General features: G+C 40.3%; 2 protein-coding genes across 2 annotated transcripts in view; one reads left to right on the top strand and one right to left on the bottom strand.

The window, feature by feature from the left end:
• The first annotated feature begins 1,067 nt into the window (after positions 1-1,067).
• si:ch211-195b15.7 (synembryn-A) lies at positions 1,068-16,121 on the top strand. The gene is made up of 13 exons (XM_053239278.1): positions 1,068-2,094; positions 2,447-2,494; positions 3,242-3,259; positions 3,487-3,585; positions 4,247-4,782; positions 5,057-5,192; positions 5,277-5,468; positions 5,585-5,679; positions 9,589-9,739; positions 10,286-10,381; positions 11,012-11,156; positions 12,808-13,078; positions 15,091-16,121. The coding sequence occupies exons 1-13, from the start codon at positions 2,005-2,007 to the stop codon at positions 15,227-15,229; spliced, it is 2,016 nt and encodes a 671-aa protein (XP_053095253.1). The 5' UTR covers positions 1,068-2,004; the 3' UTR covers positions 15,230-16,121.
• A 68-nt stretch (positions 16,122-16,189) lies between these two features.
• Positions 16,190-20,068, bottom strand: part of prr12b (proline rich 12b) — a 36,061-nt gene continuing 32,182 nt past the window's right edge. Inside the window, exon 16 of the mRNA XM_034309702.2 lies at positions 16,190-18,669. Coding sequence (XP_034165593.2) covers positions 18,535-18,669 — 135 coding nt within the window. The 3' untranslated portion in view covers positions 16,190-18,534. The remainder of the gene's footprint in view (positions 18,670-20,068) is intronic.

Below are 20,068 nucleotides of genomic sequence, written 5' to 3'. Positions count from 1 at the left end.
GCTCCGAACCTTTTCATCCCTCCATCATCATCCCTCTCCATCATCATTTCAGTCTCACAGTGCAGGAGAACCAGGAGCACAGATCATCTCTGTGTCTCTCTGTTGTTTCCTTTCTCCTTTAATTTAGTGCTGATTGTACAGTCTGAGGGTCACTCGGGTCAGAAGATTCGCTCTAACACAGAGCCAGAGTCAACAAGATGCAGATTAAACTACTAAACTACTAACTACTGAATTACTGAGACATTTCTAAACATAAAACCCATGGAGATGTGCTGTTAGAGGAAAATAATCAACTGTAGGGGGTAACAGTAACTCCACTTCATTTCAATTCAATTCAATTTTATTTGTGTAGAGCTTTTAACAATGGACATTGTCACCATAAAGCATCTTTACAGAAATAAATAATTACATTCAGGATATAAATAGTAAACTTATAAATTTATCCCTAATGAGGAAGTCAGAGGTGACGGTGGTGAGGAAAATCTCCCTGAGATGATATGAGGAACCTTGAGAGGAACCAGACTCAAAAGGGAACCATCCTCATCTGGGTGAGACCCGATAGTGCGATTATAAATCATTCCCTTCTATAACTGTGTACTACATGGACAAATAGTGCAGTTGTGTAACCAGTAAATTCATCACAGTTTTTGTCGAGCTACTTCTGCTTGGAGTTCTCATCGGTTGGACATCGCTCGCTGCTGCTGGGGCTCCACATGGACGGCCTGAAGATCAGTGGGGTTGCTGGGGATGGTGCCACTTGGGGACCGTGGAGATGGCTTTGGACTGCGATTCCCACTAACAGCTTTGCACTCAGGTCTCAGTGGACAGTGGATAAGTTCAACAAACAGACTTCTTGTGAAAACTGTAATGAATTTCCTGGTTGCACAATCACACTATTTGTCCATGTAGTACACAGTTATAGAAGGGAATGATTTATAATCGCACTATCCGTGTCACCCAGATGAGGATGGGTTCCCTTTTGATTCTGGTTCCTCTCAAGGCTCCTCATATCGTCTCAGGGAGTTTTTTCTCACCACCGTCACCTCTGACTTCCTCATTAGGGATAAATTCATACATTTACAATTTATATCCTGAATGTATTTATTTCTGTAAAGCTGCTTTGTGACAATGTCCACTGTTAAAAGCGCTATACAAATAAAATTGAATTGAATTGAATTTTCACATGAAGTTTATTTTGTTGAACTTATCTACTGTTCACTGATGGAGACTAGAGGTATTATTATGGGTAATTTTTCTGTCTCAGCTGATGGACTACTGAACATTTAGAACATTCTGGACATTTTATATTTCACTGAACTGCTCCTTTAACACTGCAGTACAGGGGCTGATGTCATCTCCTGTAGCTTTAGCTGCTGTTGCTGTGATGAAATGAAATATTGTTGGAAAAATATTGTCCTGCTGCACTGTACTGCGTGGATATGTCATACTCATGCTGAAGAATAAACAGTAATACTGTGTTCTGTGTACAGTAAAGGACAATTTCATATCACACTAACATCATTTCATTCTGTAACACTGCGCTATAGTTCTGTGAGAAATGGATTTCATTTCGATCAGTCGGGACATGTTCAGTGTCTGATGTTTAATATCCTGTGAGACGTAGTGTACATGCTTAAATCTTTATAAAGTTGATTTAAATGATGTTGTTAAGCTCCAGATTTGTGATTACACTCTGACTCATGCAAATGATCCATGCAAAGTGTAATAATGCCGTGTGTGTTATGAAAGACAGAGAGGAGACAGGGTGGAGATTAGATTAGGAAAATGAGCAGCTAAATCCACCATGCTCAGATTACTACAAAGGATAGAGTAATACACACACACACACACACACACACACACACACACACACACACACACACACACTGGTCCAGGTAAGGAAGTGTAACAGGTGAGTAAAAGATGATATATTGTTTTAACTCATGCTGAAGGCTGAAGCTTTATTTGATGTGACGCTTTGTTTTGCTGTAAGAGACGTCCGTCATGGCTGTGGATATGGAGAAGATCATCCGGTGCATCACGCAGGGAGACCAGAACAGCGTCCTGATGCAGCTGGACGACTACAACACCGAGGCAGGACAATGTTTTTACTATAGTAGCAAGAAAATAATAATGCAAACAAGACGAATGAAACGCAGCACAGATGCGACACTGTGTGATGATTGGAGTTTATTTCCATGTGGCCTGCAGGACGAGTTTCACTCCTGTGCAGAATTAGAGGGTGTGAATATCATTTTTAAAAAAGTACTACCTTTTTTTTATTATTTTTGATAAAACCTGTTTCCATGCCAACAGCATGACATAAAAATCTGAGGGGTGTTAATGAGTTTCTCCCTCAGTGAGCTGCACTGTGGTGGAACTTTGAGTTCTTGTAATTAATATAATTGTGAATTTTTGCTTTATGTTCTGTTTATTTTCTTTACAGTTTGCACAGTGTTTCTTTTTTAATGTGGAGGAAAGAGAGAGGAGAAAGGTAGGTGTGTGTGTGTGTGTGTGTGTGTGTCCTTAATCTCAGAGCACTGCAGGATTAACACAGCTATTAATGTACCAGCACCTTCACTTATCTCAGTCTGTCTCTATTTAATAACATACTGATTATTTAAAGCGTTTAGTTCCTGTACACTGAGCTTCCTTTTAAAGACCCAAAGTCACTTTACAGCTAATCACGTGAGTAATCTAAACATGAGGAAATTAAATTTAAAAAAATCACAAAATAAGCGGAGCAGGAAATATGACTTTACAGCACTTTGGGTAAAAGTCTTTGAGAAGTTTGACAAGTTTTGAAAAATCTGTAAAGGGAAGATGCTTTCAAAATTCTACAAATAAAATGTTTCTGAAATATCAAACACTGATTATAATGAGGAGTAAACATCAACATCAACACCAATAACTGACTGAATAAATAAATACATAAATAATGAAATAACTTTTTTAATCTTAAAAGAAAATCTTTAAAAATGTAGCACTTTAAGGTTTCTTCAGTTATCTCTCTAGGAGAACCCTTAATGGTTCTAGGTCTGGTTCTCACTCTACACCAGAGTATTTCCCAATCAGAAAGTCCTCCAAGTGGAACCTTTTTTCTGAAAGCTAAGAACCCGTAATTATGGCATGAACCCTTAAAGAACCCTTAAAGAACCCTTAAAGTGTAGTTCACTCAGTATTAATGGTATTAATCACTGTCTCTGTCTCTCTCATTACGCTCACATGGACCTGAGGACAGCAACGAGAGCTCGAGGAGGTAAAAATACTGACACCATGGAGTCCCCGAGAGAGAGAGAGAGAGAGAGAGAGAGAGAATGAAAAGAAAAAGAGAGAAAAAGAGGGAGATTCATGGAGTGTGAAACATGAGAAAGAGAAATTGATTATTTTCAGCAGAAGAAAACCTGAGCTATGGTTTAACAGCACTTTAATCCATCATACTCTCTCTCTCTCTCTCTCTCTCTCTCTCTCTCTCCCTCTCGTCAGTTCCGCAGGAATAAAGTGAGAGACTACGTTCCCGGCTCGGACTCAGACTTCGGCTCAGGAGATGAAGACGGTGAGGATCCAGACCTCGTCTTGCGCAGAGTGAGTTATAAACTCATCTCACACACACAGCTCCTAAGTCAAAAAAGGGGCGGGGCCTAATTTAAATATAATTAGACTTGATCTTACATAATATAATTAGCTAGGGTTAACATATTTTGTATAGTTAGCAAAATCTAAAACTCTTAAACTGAAATTAAATAATATATCAAAATTTCATAAAAACCCACAACTAAATCATTCCATCTAAACCTTTAGGAATAAACCTAGCTGAAATTAGCTAGCTACAAATAACAATAAAAATTTTTTTCCATTAAGGTAGGTTCATTAGCTAACTCAGCTGACTAGCTAACTCTAACTGAAGCATGAACTTGACGTAAATGATTATGTGATTATGAGATTAAAGAAAATGTTAGATAAAAGATTGTAATGTATCTAATAAACAATATCCTCAGTTCCATTAATTTTACATTCAAACTTTAATGTTCCTGAATTTACTCACATTTCTGTCTAACACGCGGCTTTCTGCCCAAGGCGAGGCTTTGACCGACCAATCAGGGGCCTCGTCTGTCCAGTCTGGAGCTTTACATCATCAGTTAGTAAAATCAGTGAGTGTCTGTCTCTCTTTCTCTCTCTCTCTCTGTCTCTCTCTGTCTCTCTCTCTCTCTCTCTGTCTCTCTCTGTTTCTCTCTCTATCTCTCAGCGGTTGGCTGAAGCTCTGCTCCAGTTCGTCAGGACTCGTCTCCAGCCCGGCGTTCTCAGTGTGTGTTTGCGTACGCTGCGTATTCTCTCCCGTGACCGCCATGCACTCGCGCCCTTCATCACTGACTCCGCCATCCTCACCCTCGCCTGCCTGGGTGGCATCAAAACCCCGCCTCTTTCTCACCGTGACGATGAGGAGGAGGATAAAGAGAGAGGAGAAGAGAAAGTGGACAACGTCGAGTCAAATCCTGTCAGCAACATGGACTTCCATGTCCACTTCTCTGATGCAGCTCCTCACGTAAGCTCCGCCCCCTCACACACCCCATGCTGTGTGAGCGAGGACATCACGGAGATGGAAAGAAGCGACGGCATCCACGGAGTGTTGGCGAGAGGAAAGAGGGATGCCAGAGAGGAGGAAGATGAGGAGAGGAGTGAGTGGTGTGATGATGGAGAGGTGTGGAGGAAAGAAGCTATGAAGACTCTCTGTAATGTCATCTACAACAGCCAGAGGGCGCAAGAGAGGGCCAGTGCACTGAGGTCAGACAGTGTGGTGCACACACACACACACACACACACACACACACACACAGCAGGTCATGATAAGGTTCTTGCACATTCTTCATGAAAACATTTTCATTTTTCAGCTTTGCAGAATATTAATTAACACCTTCTGACCAATCACAATCCAGAATTCAACAGTGATGTAATTAAAATAAGAAATAGAAAATAAATGAAAATAAAAGCATGTGTGTATCCTTTGCTCTTGGTCTTGTCTGTCTTTTGCACTCCTTTTTCCACTTTTTTCCTCCAGACTCCTTCCAGGTCTCTCTGAAAAGCTGAAGGATGGCATTCACTCTGCGTCGCCCCCCAGTGGTCAGTTTTATGAGCTGCGGCTGCTGTTCCTGTTGACGGCTTTAAGGCCTGAACTCAGACGACAGCTGCAGCAGGTAAACACCTCGAGAGAGACGTGAATGCATTACTCTGTTTTATCCTGCACTTCCTCTGACACTTCCTGTGTCTGCTTCCTGCAGGAGCGCGGCGTGTCCATGCTGACGGCCGCTCTGGAGCAGTGTTTAGAAGTTCAGTGGTCTGACGTGTACGAGGTGGTGGCCTGGGAAGCGGAGTCGCCCCCTGTCTGTAAGGAGGTGTCTCAGCGCGCCATCGAGATCCTGAAAGTCCTGTTTAACGTCACGTACAGCTCACACACACAGCAGCCTGATGAGGTCCAGCAGATTACTCACAGAAATCCGTACACTCTGATAAGTCCACTTTCCACTGCAGTCGGTAAGAAGCAGTTAATTACACACTAAGCCTCACGTCTCCCTGTTTACACCCTCAGGAGGATGCAGCTCTGTATCGCCGCCTAGCTGCTGTACTGCGCCACTGCCTGCTGCTCCCCTGCCAAGGGGAAGAACTGACCGAGGAACTACAGGGGTGAGAAACACACACAGATAATACAATATACAGCCATGTACTTGGCTGAAGTTCTCTAATGAAGATTCAAGAGAATGTTGGAACTTTAACTGAACTCCCCTTCAGTAATTATTCATTATTAAAGAGACATTAGAGAATATTACCTAATATACTCTAACATATGTCATAGTTTATAGTGAACCAATATACAGTACACTACCTGTCTCTGTAATCATCATCTGTAACGTCTCTTTAATCATCATCTCTAACGTCTCTTTAATCATCACCTGTAACGTCTCTCTAATCATCACCTGTAACGTCTCTTTAATCGTCACCTGTAACGTCTCTGTAATCATCATCTGTAACGTCTCTCTAATCATCACCTGTAATATCTCTCTAATCATCACCTGTAACGTCTCTTTAATCATCATCTGTAACGTCTCTGTAATCATCATCTGTAACGTCTCTCTAATCATCACCTGTAACGTCTCTTTAATCATCACCTGTAACGTCTCTTTAATCATCATCTGTAACGTCTCTGTAATCATCATCTGTAACGTCTCTTTAATCATCACCTGTAACGTCTCTCTAATCATCACCTGTAACGTCTCTTTAATCATCATCTGTAACGTCTCTGTAATCATCATCTGTAACGTCTCTCTAATCATCACCTGTAATATCTCTCTAATCATCACCTGTAACGTCTCTTTAATCATCATCTGTAATATCTCTCTAATCATCACCTGTAACGTCTCTTTAATCATCACCTGTAATATCTCTCTAATCATCACCTGTAACGTCTCTTTAATCATCATCTGTAACGTCTCTGTAATCATCATCTGTAACGTCTCTCTAATCATCACCTGTAACGTCTCTTTAATCATCACCTGTAATATCTCTCTAATCATCACCTGTAACGTCTCTTTAATCATCATCTGTAACGTCTCTGTAATCATCATCTGTAACGTCTCTCTAATCATCACCTGTAACGTCTCTTTAATCATCACCTGTAATGTCTCTCTAATCATCACCTGTAACGTCTCTTTAATCATCATCTGTAACGTCTCTGTAATCATCATCTGTAACGTCTCTCTAATCGTCACCTGTAACGTCTCTGTAATCATCATCTGTAACGTCTCTCTAATCATCACCTGTAATATCTCTCTAATCATCACCTGTAACGTCTCTTTAATCATCATCTGTAACGTCTCTGTAATCATCATCTGTAACGTCTCTCTAATCATCACCTGTAATATCTCTCTAATCATCACCTGTAACGTCTCTTTAATCATCATCTGTAACGTCTCTGTAATCATCATCTGTAACGTCTCTCTAATCATCACCTGTAACGTCTCTTTAATCATCACCTGTAATATCTCTCTAATCATCACCTGTAACGTCTCTTTAATCATCATCTGTAACGTCTCTTTAATCATCATCTGTAACGTCTCTCTAATCATCACCTGTAACGTCTCTTTAATCATCACCTGTAACATCTCTCTAATCATCACCTGTAACGTCTCTTTAATCATCATCTGTAACGTCTCTTTAATCATCATCTGTAACGTCTCTGTAATCGTCATCTGTAACGTCTCTCTAATCGTCACCTGTAACGTCTCTGTAATCGTCATCTGTAACGTCTCTCTAATCATCACCTGTAATATCTCTCTAATCATCACCTGTAACGTCTCTTTAATCATCACCTGTAACGTCTCTCTAATCATCACCTGTAACGTCTCTCTAATCGTCACCTGTAACGTCTCTGTAATCATCATCTGTAACGTCTCTCTAATCATCACCTGTAATATCTCTCTAATCATCACCTGTAACGTCTCTTTAATCATCACCTGTAACGTCTCTCTAATCATCACCTGTAACGTCTCTCTAATCATCACCTGTAACGTCTCTTTAATCATCATCTGTAACGTCTCTGTAATCGTCATCTGTAACGTCTCTCTAATCATCATCTGTAACGTCTCTGTAATCATCATCTGTAACGTCTCTCTAATCATCACCTGTAATATCTCTCTAATCATCACCTGTAACGTCTCTCTAATCGTCACCTGTAACGTCTCTCTAATCGTCACCTGTAACGTCTCTCTAATCGTCACCTGTAACGTCTCTTTAATCGTCACCTGTAACGTCTCTCTAATCGTCACCTGTAACGTCTCTGTAATCGTCACCTGTAACGTCTCTTTAATCGTCACCTGTAACGTCTCTCTAATCGTCACCTGTAACGTCTCTTTAATCGTCACCTGTAACGTCTCTCTAATCGTCACCTGTAACGTCTCTGTAATCGTCACCTGTAACGTCTCTGTAATCGTCACCTGTAACGTCTCTGTAATCGTCACCTGTAACGTCTCTTTAATCGTCACCTGTAACGTCTCTCTAATCGTCACCTGTAACGTCTCTTTAATCGTCACCTGTAACGTCTCTCTAATCGTCACCTGTAACGTCTCTGTAATCGTCACCTGTAATGTCTCTCTAATCGTCACCTGTAACGTCTCTCTAATCGTCACCTGTAACGTCTCTCTAATCGTCACCTGTAACGTCTCTTTAATCGTCGCCTGTAACGTCTCTTTAATCGTCACCTGTAATGTCTCTTTAATCGTCACCTGTAATGTCTCTCTAATCATCGCCTGTAACGTCTCTTTAATCGTCGCCTGTAACGTCTCTCTAATCGTCGCCTGTAACGTCTCTCTAATCGTCACCTGTAACGTCTCTGTAATCGTCACCTGTAACGTCTCTGTAATCATCACCTGTAACGTCTCTCTAATCATCACCTGTAACGTCTCTTTAATCATCACCTGTAATATCTCTCTAATCATCATCTGTAACGTCTCTTTAATCATCACCTGTAATATCTCTCTAATCATCACCTGTAACGTCTCTTTAATCATCACCTGTAACGTCTCTTTAATCATCATCTGTAATGTCTCTCTAATCATCACCTGTAACGTCTCTTTAATCATCACCTGTAACGTCTCTCTAATCATCACCTGTAACGTCTCTTTAATCATCATCTGTAACGTCTCTGTAATCATCATCTGTAACGTCTCTTTAATCATCACCTGTAATATCTCTCTAATCATCACCTGTAACGTCTCTTTAATCATCATCTGTAACGTCTCTGTAATCATCATCTGTAACGTCTCTCTAATCGTCACCTGTAACGTCTCTGTAATCATCATCTGTAACGTCTCTCTAATCATCACCTGTAATATCTCTCTAATCATCACCTGTAACGTCTCTTTAATCATCATCTGTAATGTCTCTGTAATCATCATCTGTAACGTCTCTCTAATCATCACCTGTAACGTCTCTTTAATCATCACCTGTAATATCTCTCTAATCATCACCTGTAACGTCTCTTTAATCATCATCTGTAACGTCTCTGTAATCATCATCTGTAACGTCTCTCTAATCATCACCTGTAATATCTCTCTAATCATCACCTGTAACGTCTCTTTAATCATCACCTGTAACGTCTCTGTAATCGTCACCTGTAACGTCTCTCTAATCGTCACCTGTAACGTCTCTGTAATCGTCACCTGTAACGTCTCTGTAATCATCACCTGTAACGTCTCTCTAATCATCACCTGTAATATCTCTCTAATCATCACCTGTAACGTCTCTGTAATCGTCACCTGTAACGTCTCTGTAATCGTCATCTGTAACGTCTCTCTAATCGTCACCTGTAACGTCTCTGTAATCGTCACCTGTAACGTCTCTGTAATCATCACCTGTAACGTCTCTCTAATCATCACCTGTAACGTCTCTTTAATCATCACCTGTAATATCTGCTGCTCTGTACTGTACTGTGAGAATTAAATTTAGACCCAGTTCACTAAACCTGATAGAAGCAGATAATCCATGACCTTTTGGTTGACCTTTGACCTTTTTACTGTCTCTGAAATCTGACCCCCGCAGACAGACGGTGAATGTGTTGTCAGCACTTCCTCTGCAGTGTCTGGACGTCCTGCTCTCAGCTCGTCTCTCTGAGGGATCGAGGGAATCGGGGGGCGTCAACATGGACTGTGTCCACTCGCTGCTACTGTTTATGGAGAAGAGACTGGACAGAGTGAGAGAGAGAGAGAGAGAGTGAGAGAGAGAGTGTGAGAGAGAGAGAGAGAGAGAGCTGTAGTGGTTTATTAAAAAACTAACAAATGAAACTTTGGTAAAAGACAAACCTTTGGACTGTACTGTAGATGGACAGGTTTTAAGAATCAGTGTTAGAAGATGGGAAATTTCTAAAAATCCTTGTTTTGTTATATTTATTATACATTTATATATATATATATTTATATAATTCAATTCAATTCACTTTTATTTGTATGACACTTCAAAGCAGCTTTACAGAAATAAACACATTTAAATTAAATTAAACCAAAATAAACTGTAAATATGTAAATTTATCCATAATGAGCAAGCCAGAGGGGACGGTGGTGAGGAAAAACTCCCTGATTTACCTTTTATTCATTTAAAACCCAGATATTTTCAACCATTCGGTCATAACTGTAACCTCTCAGCTATCTCTGTCCCTCAGAAATCTCATGTCTATAGTTTAGCAAGTGTGTACTTGTGTACCTGACATGTGTGTGTGTGTGTGTGTGTGTGTGTATTAAAGGGTCATAAGCTGAAGGAGAGACTGACTCCGGTGCTGAATCTCCTGACTGAGAGCTGTAGGGCGCACAGAGAAACACGACACTATCTCAGACAGCAGGTGCCAAAACTTTACGCATACCAAGCTCTTTACCTCACTGACTGCGTGTGTGTTCTATACAGTTCCATATTAGTATCTACTGTATAGTATCTATACTGAGTATCTATATTGAGCACTTGCTTGCTTGTGTGGTGTTTTCATACACACTCATGTCATTAAATAAAAGAAAAGGCAAAAAATATTTCTACACTTTGATCCCCATAAAAAAAAGCCCAGATTCCATCAATATGGAAATTGGAAAAGCTCCCTAACCCACATGCCCCGCCCCCTGTTCCCTTGTAAACAGGTTTTTTTTAGACTGTATTTGCATACTGGATCCTGATTGGCTCTTATATTTTATGATGCAGTAATGGCGCATGTGCTTATGGGTCTGATTAGTTCTGATTGGTTAATAATGCAACAGAGTCACTACGTCATTTGCATAAATTCAACACTAACACAAATTTCCCCATGTGGTTCATTTTTAGAAAGGAACAATGCTACAGTAATCATTATTCATATCATACATTTCACATCATCTGCACACTAAAAGAATTTACCCTGAAGGAGTTTAATCATAAAACACATTGTATAACGTTGACATGAGTTGAGGTCTGAGTCGTCTGATCTTTCTGTGCTGTGATTGGTCAGATTCTGCCGCCGCTGAGGGACGTGGCGCTGAGGCCCGAGCAAGGAGACACGATCCGTAACAAACTGGTGAGACTGATGACGCACGTGGACACGGAGCTGAAACACTGCGCCGCTGAGCTGCTGTTTGTGCTCTGCAAAGAAAACGGTACAGAAACTCACACATACAGGAAGAGCTTTAACGTCAGCCATTTGGAGTCATTTAGAAGGTCTAGCAGTAGAAAGATGAAATTTATAATCCAAAACAATTCCATTTATTAAACTAATCACAGTGTAGAATTTCTGTCCTGTTCCTACAGTCACACAGAACTGACGCCTCCCTTTATAAATATATATATATATATATATCTGTGTGTGTGTGTGTGTGAAACATATATTTCTCATATTCATACTGCAACATATATCACATTTCCCCTCATCATAAGATAAGATGAGATGAGATAAGATAAGATGAGATAAGATGTACCTTTATTGATCCCCATAGGGTAAATTCAAGCTTTCAAAACAGCACAAGAGCAACATCAAAGAAAAAAAGAATTTCCATAAATATCAGAAGTAGTTTAATAATATAAGATATAAATAGAAATAATAATAGAAACAATAAAATAGATCAGCGTGTATGTACATAAGGTTGTATTTCTTATCACCTCTCACTTCATAGTGCGCATCAGTACAGGGATGTATTTTAATTTCATATAAACCATTTCTCTTTAAATCATCATTTCATCGTAATTCTTCTTTTCCTGAAGCAGTAATATAACGTCAGTTTCCACGTTAACATCAAACTCACACACTTCTGCTTCTAGTTCGAGGAGTCTCAAACCTTTTTCAGTCAGTCAGGGACCCGTTCAAGTGTAAAAAATGTTCCAGGAAGTAAATTATGGACTCACAGGCGTTTACACTACAGTTACACTGTACATTCAAAATATATTGCATCACATCAACAGCAGAGCAGTTTCAATAAAATAGTAGGTATAAATACTCTATAAATTTCATAGTGGAATTCAAAGCTATACATGACGAAACTGTGGGAATTTTGCAAAACCCAAACTGAGAAGCACATCTTTAGCACTTTGTCATGGTCTGTTGGAGAACATTCGGTTGTCCCTCTTGAATAATCATTACAACAGAAGCTTTTTCTATTTCCCTAGAAATGGTTCCAAACTAAAAACCTTTTAGGAAGCTAGGAACACTTGATAATATAAAAATTCACTAGCGAACCGGTCTGTGCTCGTCCAGTTTTGATCCAAACTTCTAATACATTTGGACAAAAAATAATATTAAACAACATGTAAGTCAAATGTATGATGAACTAGTTAGCTAGTTAATGCATTAATTCATTTATCTGGCTAATAAAAGTAGTTCTGAACCTGAGATCAGGTTGTTGATTGTTGATGCGTGTGGTGGTGGGATTCTGTAGCGTTCTGAGCTACAATCACCACATGAAGCTGTGAAATAAATACATTAAATTACAGCATGTTACAAATAGGGAGCAGGGTTTTTTTTCCTCTGGCTGATGGAAAGGAACAGAAATGGCCGTGAGAGGCATATCAGCAGACGACTGAGTCACTGAGTCCATCGATCAATGACAATAAAAAATCTGACAAAAAAGTCTGCTACTGATTTACACGACAAAACAAATCTGCGCAGTCATGGCTGGGGTTCAGTGAGGGGTGCCAATATTTTTTTATACACTCACAAAGTGATCGGTGTGAGAGGTGGAAGTGATAAAATGGACACTGAGTGAGTGTCTCTATGAATAATAACCGTGTGTGTGTGTGTGTGTGTGTGTGTGTCAGTGGGCCGGTTCGTGAAGTACACCGGTTACGGCAATGCAGCAGGTTTGTTAGCAGCTCGAGGTCTCCTGAGCGGTCGCAGCTCGACGCCTCAGTCTCAGTACTCCAGCGACTCGGACTCGGACACGGAGGAATACCGACAGGCCAGAGACAGGATCAACCTGGTGACGGGTCGAGTGGAGGAGCCGCAGCCCGACCCCATGGAGGGGATGAGTGAGGAGGAGAAGGAGGCCGAAGCTGTGCGTCTCGTCGCCATGTTCAACAGACTCTCCAGGTGTGTGTGTGTGTGTGTGTGTGTGTGTTTGTGTTTGAGGCCCCATCTACAGTATTTGGACATTTTTGGGAATGCAGTATTTCTTGGTCTGCCGTCGACACAAAAACGGTGCTCTGAACATGAAACTTTCCCTCCAACGTGAAGAAATTTCAAAACTCAATTTCCACTGTTTATTTCCACATGGACAGGAACATTTTTTGAAAACAGCGACATCACATTACACTTTGTTTGATTATTACACCCTGATCAGCGCCGCAAACTGCACTGAGAACCCAGATTTAGGATCAGACCCGGGAGAACACGCTGTATTCCAGTGGAACCTTAAGCATTAGTTCTTCATCATCATCATCATGAGTCCTCCTGGTTGTCATTTTTGTCATGTTACTATAGTTATCACACTCCAAAAATAACAAAAATAACCAAGAAACATTATATAACATTCCTGCACAGATGAAGCTTAATTCACAGTTCCAGTTCCTCTCCAGCACACTAGATGGCGATAACAGTAACAACAGCATCTCTTTTCTGGGACCTCAGAGAGGAATCCATGGGAGAATTAGGTCTTACAGATGAGATCTGCACCCAGACCCTTCTCCAACATTTGGCCGTTTTTGTGTTTTTCCGCATTTTTTCTTCTCTATCGCTCATTGCGCAGCTCTGCGTTATTACTGAGGCATTTTACGCAATAGTTTACGAAGTAATATCGATACATTCTGGGCTGGCGTGCTCATGTGAGCGTTATTAAATCATTTTTGATTTTTCGTATGGAAGGAGTGTTTCTGTTGATGTAGACGTAAAAATTACACTTTTAAAAATATCTATATACGTGTGGGCGGAGCCTGTGTGTAGGTTACATTTCCTATTTTTCCTTTAAAAAAAACATATCTTAGGATCATGAGGAATTTTTAAAGCGGCTGTAAGCATCAAACAAAATCTCTTCAGCTGTAGCTCAGGCTCCACCTCTTTTACTCTGAGACCTCCCCCTGTGTGTGATTGGATCAAATACCACATGGTTGCTTCCATCACTGCAGCTACTCAACTTTCAGTTCCTTGTTTAAAGACTCTGAGATAACTGTGTACTGACACTTCACTACATTTGTTCTGCAGTCTAAAACTTGCTTAATTATATACAACACACATGAACAAATACACCACACACACTGAGTTTTCTGAATGTTATATTTGTTTTCCAGGGAACCCATTTAAAAAAACTGTCTCTGTTAATGACAAAGACAGCCAGGTGTCTGTTTTGTTCTACACTTTGACGCCAGTGCAACAGTCTGGCCTTGAAAGTCAGATGCACCATGCAGCAGATCCTTCTACTGTAATACTTCTCAAGTACAATGGAGAGGGAAAGAGGATATCATAATCTATTCAATGCACTCTGTAATGTATTTCATTAACAAGGAATATTTCAATTTTTGTTAAACAGGTGAGCGTTATTAAATGCTTGACAAATAAAAAAAATAAATTCAGTTCCTTGTTGAAGCAGCAGCATGAACACCTTTAAAAAACCTCATAGAGCCAGAACGTGATTACTGCATCTGTACGACACGTGCAGAAGAGATGTTAAAGATGTTCACGTGCGTAAATTCAACCTGTTACAAAAACTGACTGAGAAAAAAACACAAAGAGGCCAAGAGCAGAAACCATTCTGCTTCCTCTAGACTATAAACAGTGTACGAATCGGACCATCAATATGCAACCAATCAGGACAAGAAGGCGGTTCTACTCACCTGTCAATCACATGGCTCGTAAAACCGCACATAAGCCTCTTTAGCCTTATCTGCATTTGGAAAGTGACAAGACAGCTGGCATGCAGGTGTTACTGACCGCACCTTTAAAACAGTCTTAAGCCATGTTTACTCTGTTGATATGATTATCTATTAACTAGCAGTGCGTAATGCTCAGATCACACACCTTGTTCTCACCTTTAACTCTGTGTGTGTTTGAGTTTAAGCATTCCTCTCTTCCTTTCCTTTACCTGTTCCTTCTCTGCGTGTGTTTCTCAGGGATAAGATCATTCAGCCGATGGCGGTGATGCCGGATGGCCGACTGGCGCCTCTCTGTGGCCGTATGAGGAACAGCACCCTGGAAGAGGAGGAAGAGGAGGAGGAAGAAGAAGCAGACTGTGAAGAAGAAGTGGATTAGGATGCGATCCTGAACCCGGAACCTCCAGAATTCAGTTCCAGCTCTGATCCAACCGCTAATGTAGTGGACTGAAAGTGGATTCTGTAGGGAGGTAGATCTGCAGGTACAGGGTTGTTAATCAGTGGCGTAGATGGAGAGCAAAATGAAGGGAGCACAAAAGGATAGAGAGAAAAAAGAGACAGAGAAAAGGGACAGTCTGAGATACAGTTCAGAGAAGGGATAAGAGATGAGGAATGATATATTACATGTGCATAAAAGCAGAGACCATGGCAGTTCTGTAAACAGGAAAGTGTGTGTGTGTGTGTGTGTGTGTGTAATGCATATGTGTCTGTGCAGTCATATTTTAGCAGCATCCCTGCAGGAAAATCTGTAATAATTTTGAAGAGAGTGAGAGTTACAGTGAGAGAGAGAGAGAGAGAGAGAGAGAGAGACAAAGAAAGACAGCCATCATCGCAGACAGAAAAATGCTAGCAAGGTTGCCATGACTGCGTTGCCATGGTAACTACAGGAATATGTAGTTCTCCAGATTTGAGAGATTTCTCTCTCTCTCTCTCTCTCTCTCTCTCTCTCTTCCTTTCCCAAGAGTGGAGTGTTTACCTCGGATGAGAACTGCTGAGGTTCAAATCTAATGCTGTAATGAAAGAATATTAGCAGCTAAATAAAAAAAACATTTCATTTCCTGTACTCTGAGTGAGGCGTTTTCATTTGCAGCGTGATTTCCCCCCCACACTTTTATTCAAAAAGCCGTGCAATGGTGGAATTACAGCATGCAGAGGGACCATTAACCACATCAGCACAGTTTAATGTGTGGCTTTCAATCCTCTCCGTCTCACTCACTGTTTTTCTCCTTTTTGTTCCCCAACCTGAAAGCCAGAGATGCTGAGAGCTGAGGAAGGGGAGGAAGTCGGGACCAGACAGGCGACAGCTTGTGAGTCAGCAATCACAAAATAGCAAGACAACAGGCGCGTGATTATACGCTGTAATGATATTATAAATATTAAAGTTACAGTCTCACAAAAGAATATCAGCTGAAATGCACCACATGAAGAATTTTAAAACAAGGGGAAAAACTGAGAAAACTATTTATACATTGTTCTGATTAAATACTAAAGATTAAAACTGACTCGAGGTATATTAAAGGTGTAGTCAGTGATTTTAGTGGTACTGTTTACTCCAAAGCCCCGCCCCCAAAACGCCACACCACGGCCGCTTTCACACCTGTTGGTCCGTTTAGTCCAATCAGAGAGAAATTCTTTCTTGGTTTCACACGTCACATATTTAAGCAAGCCAAAAACACACAGAAAACATTGTTTGAGGGGCGTGTAGGCCTGAACACATCCTTACAAGACTCATTTCATTTAAAAAAAAAAAAAAAAAAATCTAAACAAACCTTTACCGAGTGGACAGAAAAATCCCCTGAGCACAGAGAACACGCAGCCAGGGATAAATAATTGATTACATAATTATATCACTAACTCGTTTAAATCACTTTGTGTTTCGCATCCAGAGTTTTCTTTCTTTTGTTGGTCCAAATCTCCAGAACACACGGCACGACTACAGCTCTGTCCTCTGTCTCAGTTTATCAGCTCACATCTACAGAAAAAACCCCAAAACCCCAAACACACAACACACAGCGTGTCTGATTCACTTCCTGCAGTGAGTCGATTCAGAGTCGAATCGCTTCCTCACAAGAGTTCATTCAGAAGCGGGCCGATACGTCTCTCTCTCTCTCTCTCTCTCTCTCTCTCGCTCTGTGTCTCTCTCTCTCTCTCTCTCTCTCTCGGGTGCTCTCGGACCTGAGCGTGATGGACCGGGTCTGTTCTCACCTGACTAAAGAACCGCACAGAGGAGCAGAACACACCAGGGTTCCATCCAAACTCACTAAACTCAGTGTGTATGAGGAAGCGTCCTGTAACACTCGAATGCAAAAGGCCGAGCTTTCTGAATCAACATGCAGCATGACTGACAGGCGAGTAGATCCGTCTCCTTGTCCTGACGTTGGTGGTCCATCATTATTTATTTTTTATCTCCTGCGTATTTCATCTGGAGAAAACACACTGACTGCACCTTTAATGAGTGTTTTTTTAAAAGAATATTCTAGCATTTTCCTAAAACAGACTTTACTGCTGCAGTGTTACACAGCGTTTAACGTCGTCCGCTTCAGAAACGTGAGGTTGTAGAAACCACAATGAGATTTAAAGTTATTTCATTTCATTTCCACCTGGACAATGAAAAGAGTCGTTTCTGATTCTCCCACCATTTTCATCGCTTCAACCTTTTTTTTTTTTTTCTTCTGATTTTATTTGCGGTCGTCAAATACAGGAGCGCTCATTGTCAGATGAGACTGAAGCAACTGTACAATATTTACAGAGAAATAAAACAAAAAAAAGCTCCAAAATAATAATAATAATAATAATTATGATCATAAGAATAATCATCATAGCAAACGACCAACAGATTAAAAAAAAACAAACACAGACATTTTCACATTTAAAAAATGTTACATCCCTCTGCACCATCACGCTTTCTTTGAGAAAACGAACAGATATTTATCCGTTTTATCCGTTTTTTTCCCTTTTTTTCTTTTGAAGAACAAACAGAAAGAAACACGTTTTTAACTTTAAATACATTTTTGTCTTTGTTCTTTTTTTCTGAGAAAAAAATGACATCACACACAGCTTTAGACTCTCCCTTTAAGTCCGACCCCCTTTTTTTTTTTTTTTTTTAAGTTCAGTTCTTTCAGAGGCAGGAAGAGCAGGGAATTATGGGTAGGCCATGTCATGTACATCATAATAAAACATGAATATTATTATTCAAAATAATAACAGCAAACGGCCCCAGCTTTAGGCTTTTTAAGGGGTGGACTTGTTACAAATGTCCTTGTATAAATAATACAAATCATAAATGTCAATAATAATAATAATAATAATAATAATAATAATAATAATAATACATATTTATATATTTAAGAAGAGTGTGCATGGAACGTAGCGTTCGAGGCTCTAACCCTGTTCCCCTGGGCACTGTCTCTACCCTTCTTCACACCTTCACACATTCTCTCATTTCTCTTCTCTTTCTGCCTCCTGTTTTTCACAAAATACAAGAAACGAAAAGTGTCACAAAAAAAAAAAAAAAAAAAACATCTTCAAGTGACGATGCAGCAGCCCAGAACATGGCTCGCTCCTTCTACAGGACTGTGTCAGGAACTCGGTACATTCGAACTTCCTGCTGCTCGAGGTCTGTAACGCTTCAGTAACGGTTCGCTCTCCTCTCCGCCGCTGTGAGCGCGTTCTGACCTTTGACCTTTAAGGCTTGTTGCTAAGGGTCAGCAGTTCGATGAAGGAATTGAAGAGGGTCTCCAGCCAGCTCTGGTTGGCCATACACTGCTGAACCACCTCCTCCTGCCCGGGATCGTCCGCCGCCTGCTCGATACTGTCCGTCTGAAACGAGGAGACGAGACTAACAATGGAGCAGCTTTACAGAAATATATACATGTTAAATTTATAAATTTATCCCTAATGAGTGAGCCAGAGGTGACAGTGGTGTGGAAAAACTCCCTGAGATGATATGAGGAACCTTAAGAGGAACCAGACTCAAAAGGGAACCATCCTCATCTGGGTGACACGGATAGTGCGATTATAAATCATTCCCTTCTGTAACTGTGTACTACAGCGTCACATTGCTAACTGTGTAACCAGGAACTTATGAGTATGATCATCAGAGTCATTTCTGAATTCATTATAGTTTTAACTTAAAGTCTATTGTATTGAACTGAAGTTATTAACTCTTCAGTGATGGAGATTTGAGTGTAAACTGTTCTTAGCAATTGCAGTCCTAAAGCTATCCAAAGAAGAATATCCACAGCCATCTTTATGTTTTCTACAAACAGAAACGTTAAATGCAAAAGAAATTCCTATAAATCATCAATCTGTGTTTCTAGCGCGTATGTTGAACATTCTATTCCAAGACGACGGCATCATAAATGCAAGCCAAACATCATTTACTCTCAAAATCCACTGTCAGTATTACATTTTTCAATTTAAACACATTTAATGTATATTTCAATCAGTTAAAGAACCCAGAGGCAGTGATTAGGGATGGGAATTCCAGCTCTTTTAAGTGAGTCAGTGCAATAAGAGTCGACTCTTTTGGCTCCCAAATGACTCCTTGACATTTTTCTCTCCAAAAGCTGGACAAAGTCATTGCTCTTTTATCGCTTAACCTGTTCAGTACAATCTTCCTGAGATAACAACATTATCCTTTGCATTGTCTGTCTTTTATAAAAGACACACACACACACACACACACACACACACACACATCAAACGGATTCTCACTAGAACTGTCTCTAAATTGTTATTTTGTTCAAACAAATCAGACGACTTTAACACTCAGTGGATGTAATTTTGTCACGGTTGCGCTGTGTGTGAGTAATGTTAGTAGCATTACAGATTCCAATCGAACATGGCGAAGTTTTCATCATAAATGTCAAAGCAGCGATTACGGTTCTTCATAAAAATCAGCTGAGTTGGTTCTCTAAAAGAGTCGACTCATTAAAGAACGACACATCACCAGTGTAGTGACCAAGCGAAAGGAAAATTAAATATATGTGCTTCTTATTTCCTTTCCTTGCTTCTTCACTCCTCCCTCCATGAAAGCAGAGAAAAACATATTTACCAACTTCACCACTTTAAAGAGACTTTAGTGACTTTATTTACTGATGACTTCAGTAGTTTCTGTCCTAACTCTATTATAGCGTTGTATTTACGCAACACTGATTACACACAGACTTTCCTATTATTAAAACATTAGCTCCATCACACGCTTAAACGTTTCTCA

Source organism: Pangasianodon hypophthalmus, chromosome 13 (assembly GCF_027358585.1).
Source record: "Pangasianodon hypophthalmus isolate fPanHyp1 chromosome 13, fPanHyp1.pri, whole genome shotgun sequence".
NCBI classification, from domain to species: domain Eukaryota; kingdom Metazoa; phylum Chordata; class Actinopteri; order Siluriformes; family Pangasiidae; genus Pangasianodon; species Pangasianodon hypophthalmus.
The sequence above is the reverse complement of the archived record's forward strand: the minus strand, read 5'-3'. Positions and strand labels throughout refer to the sequence as shown.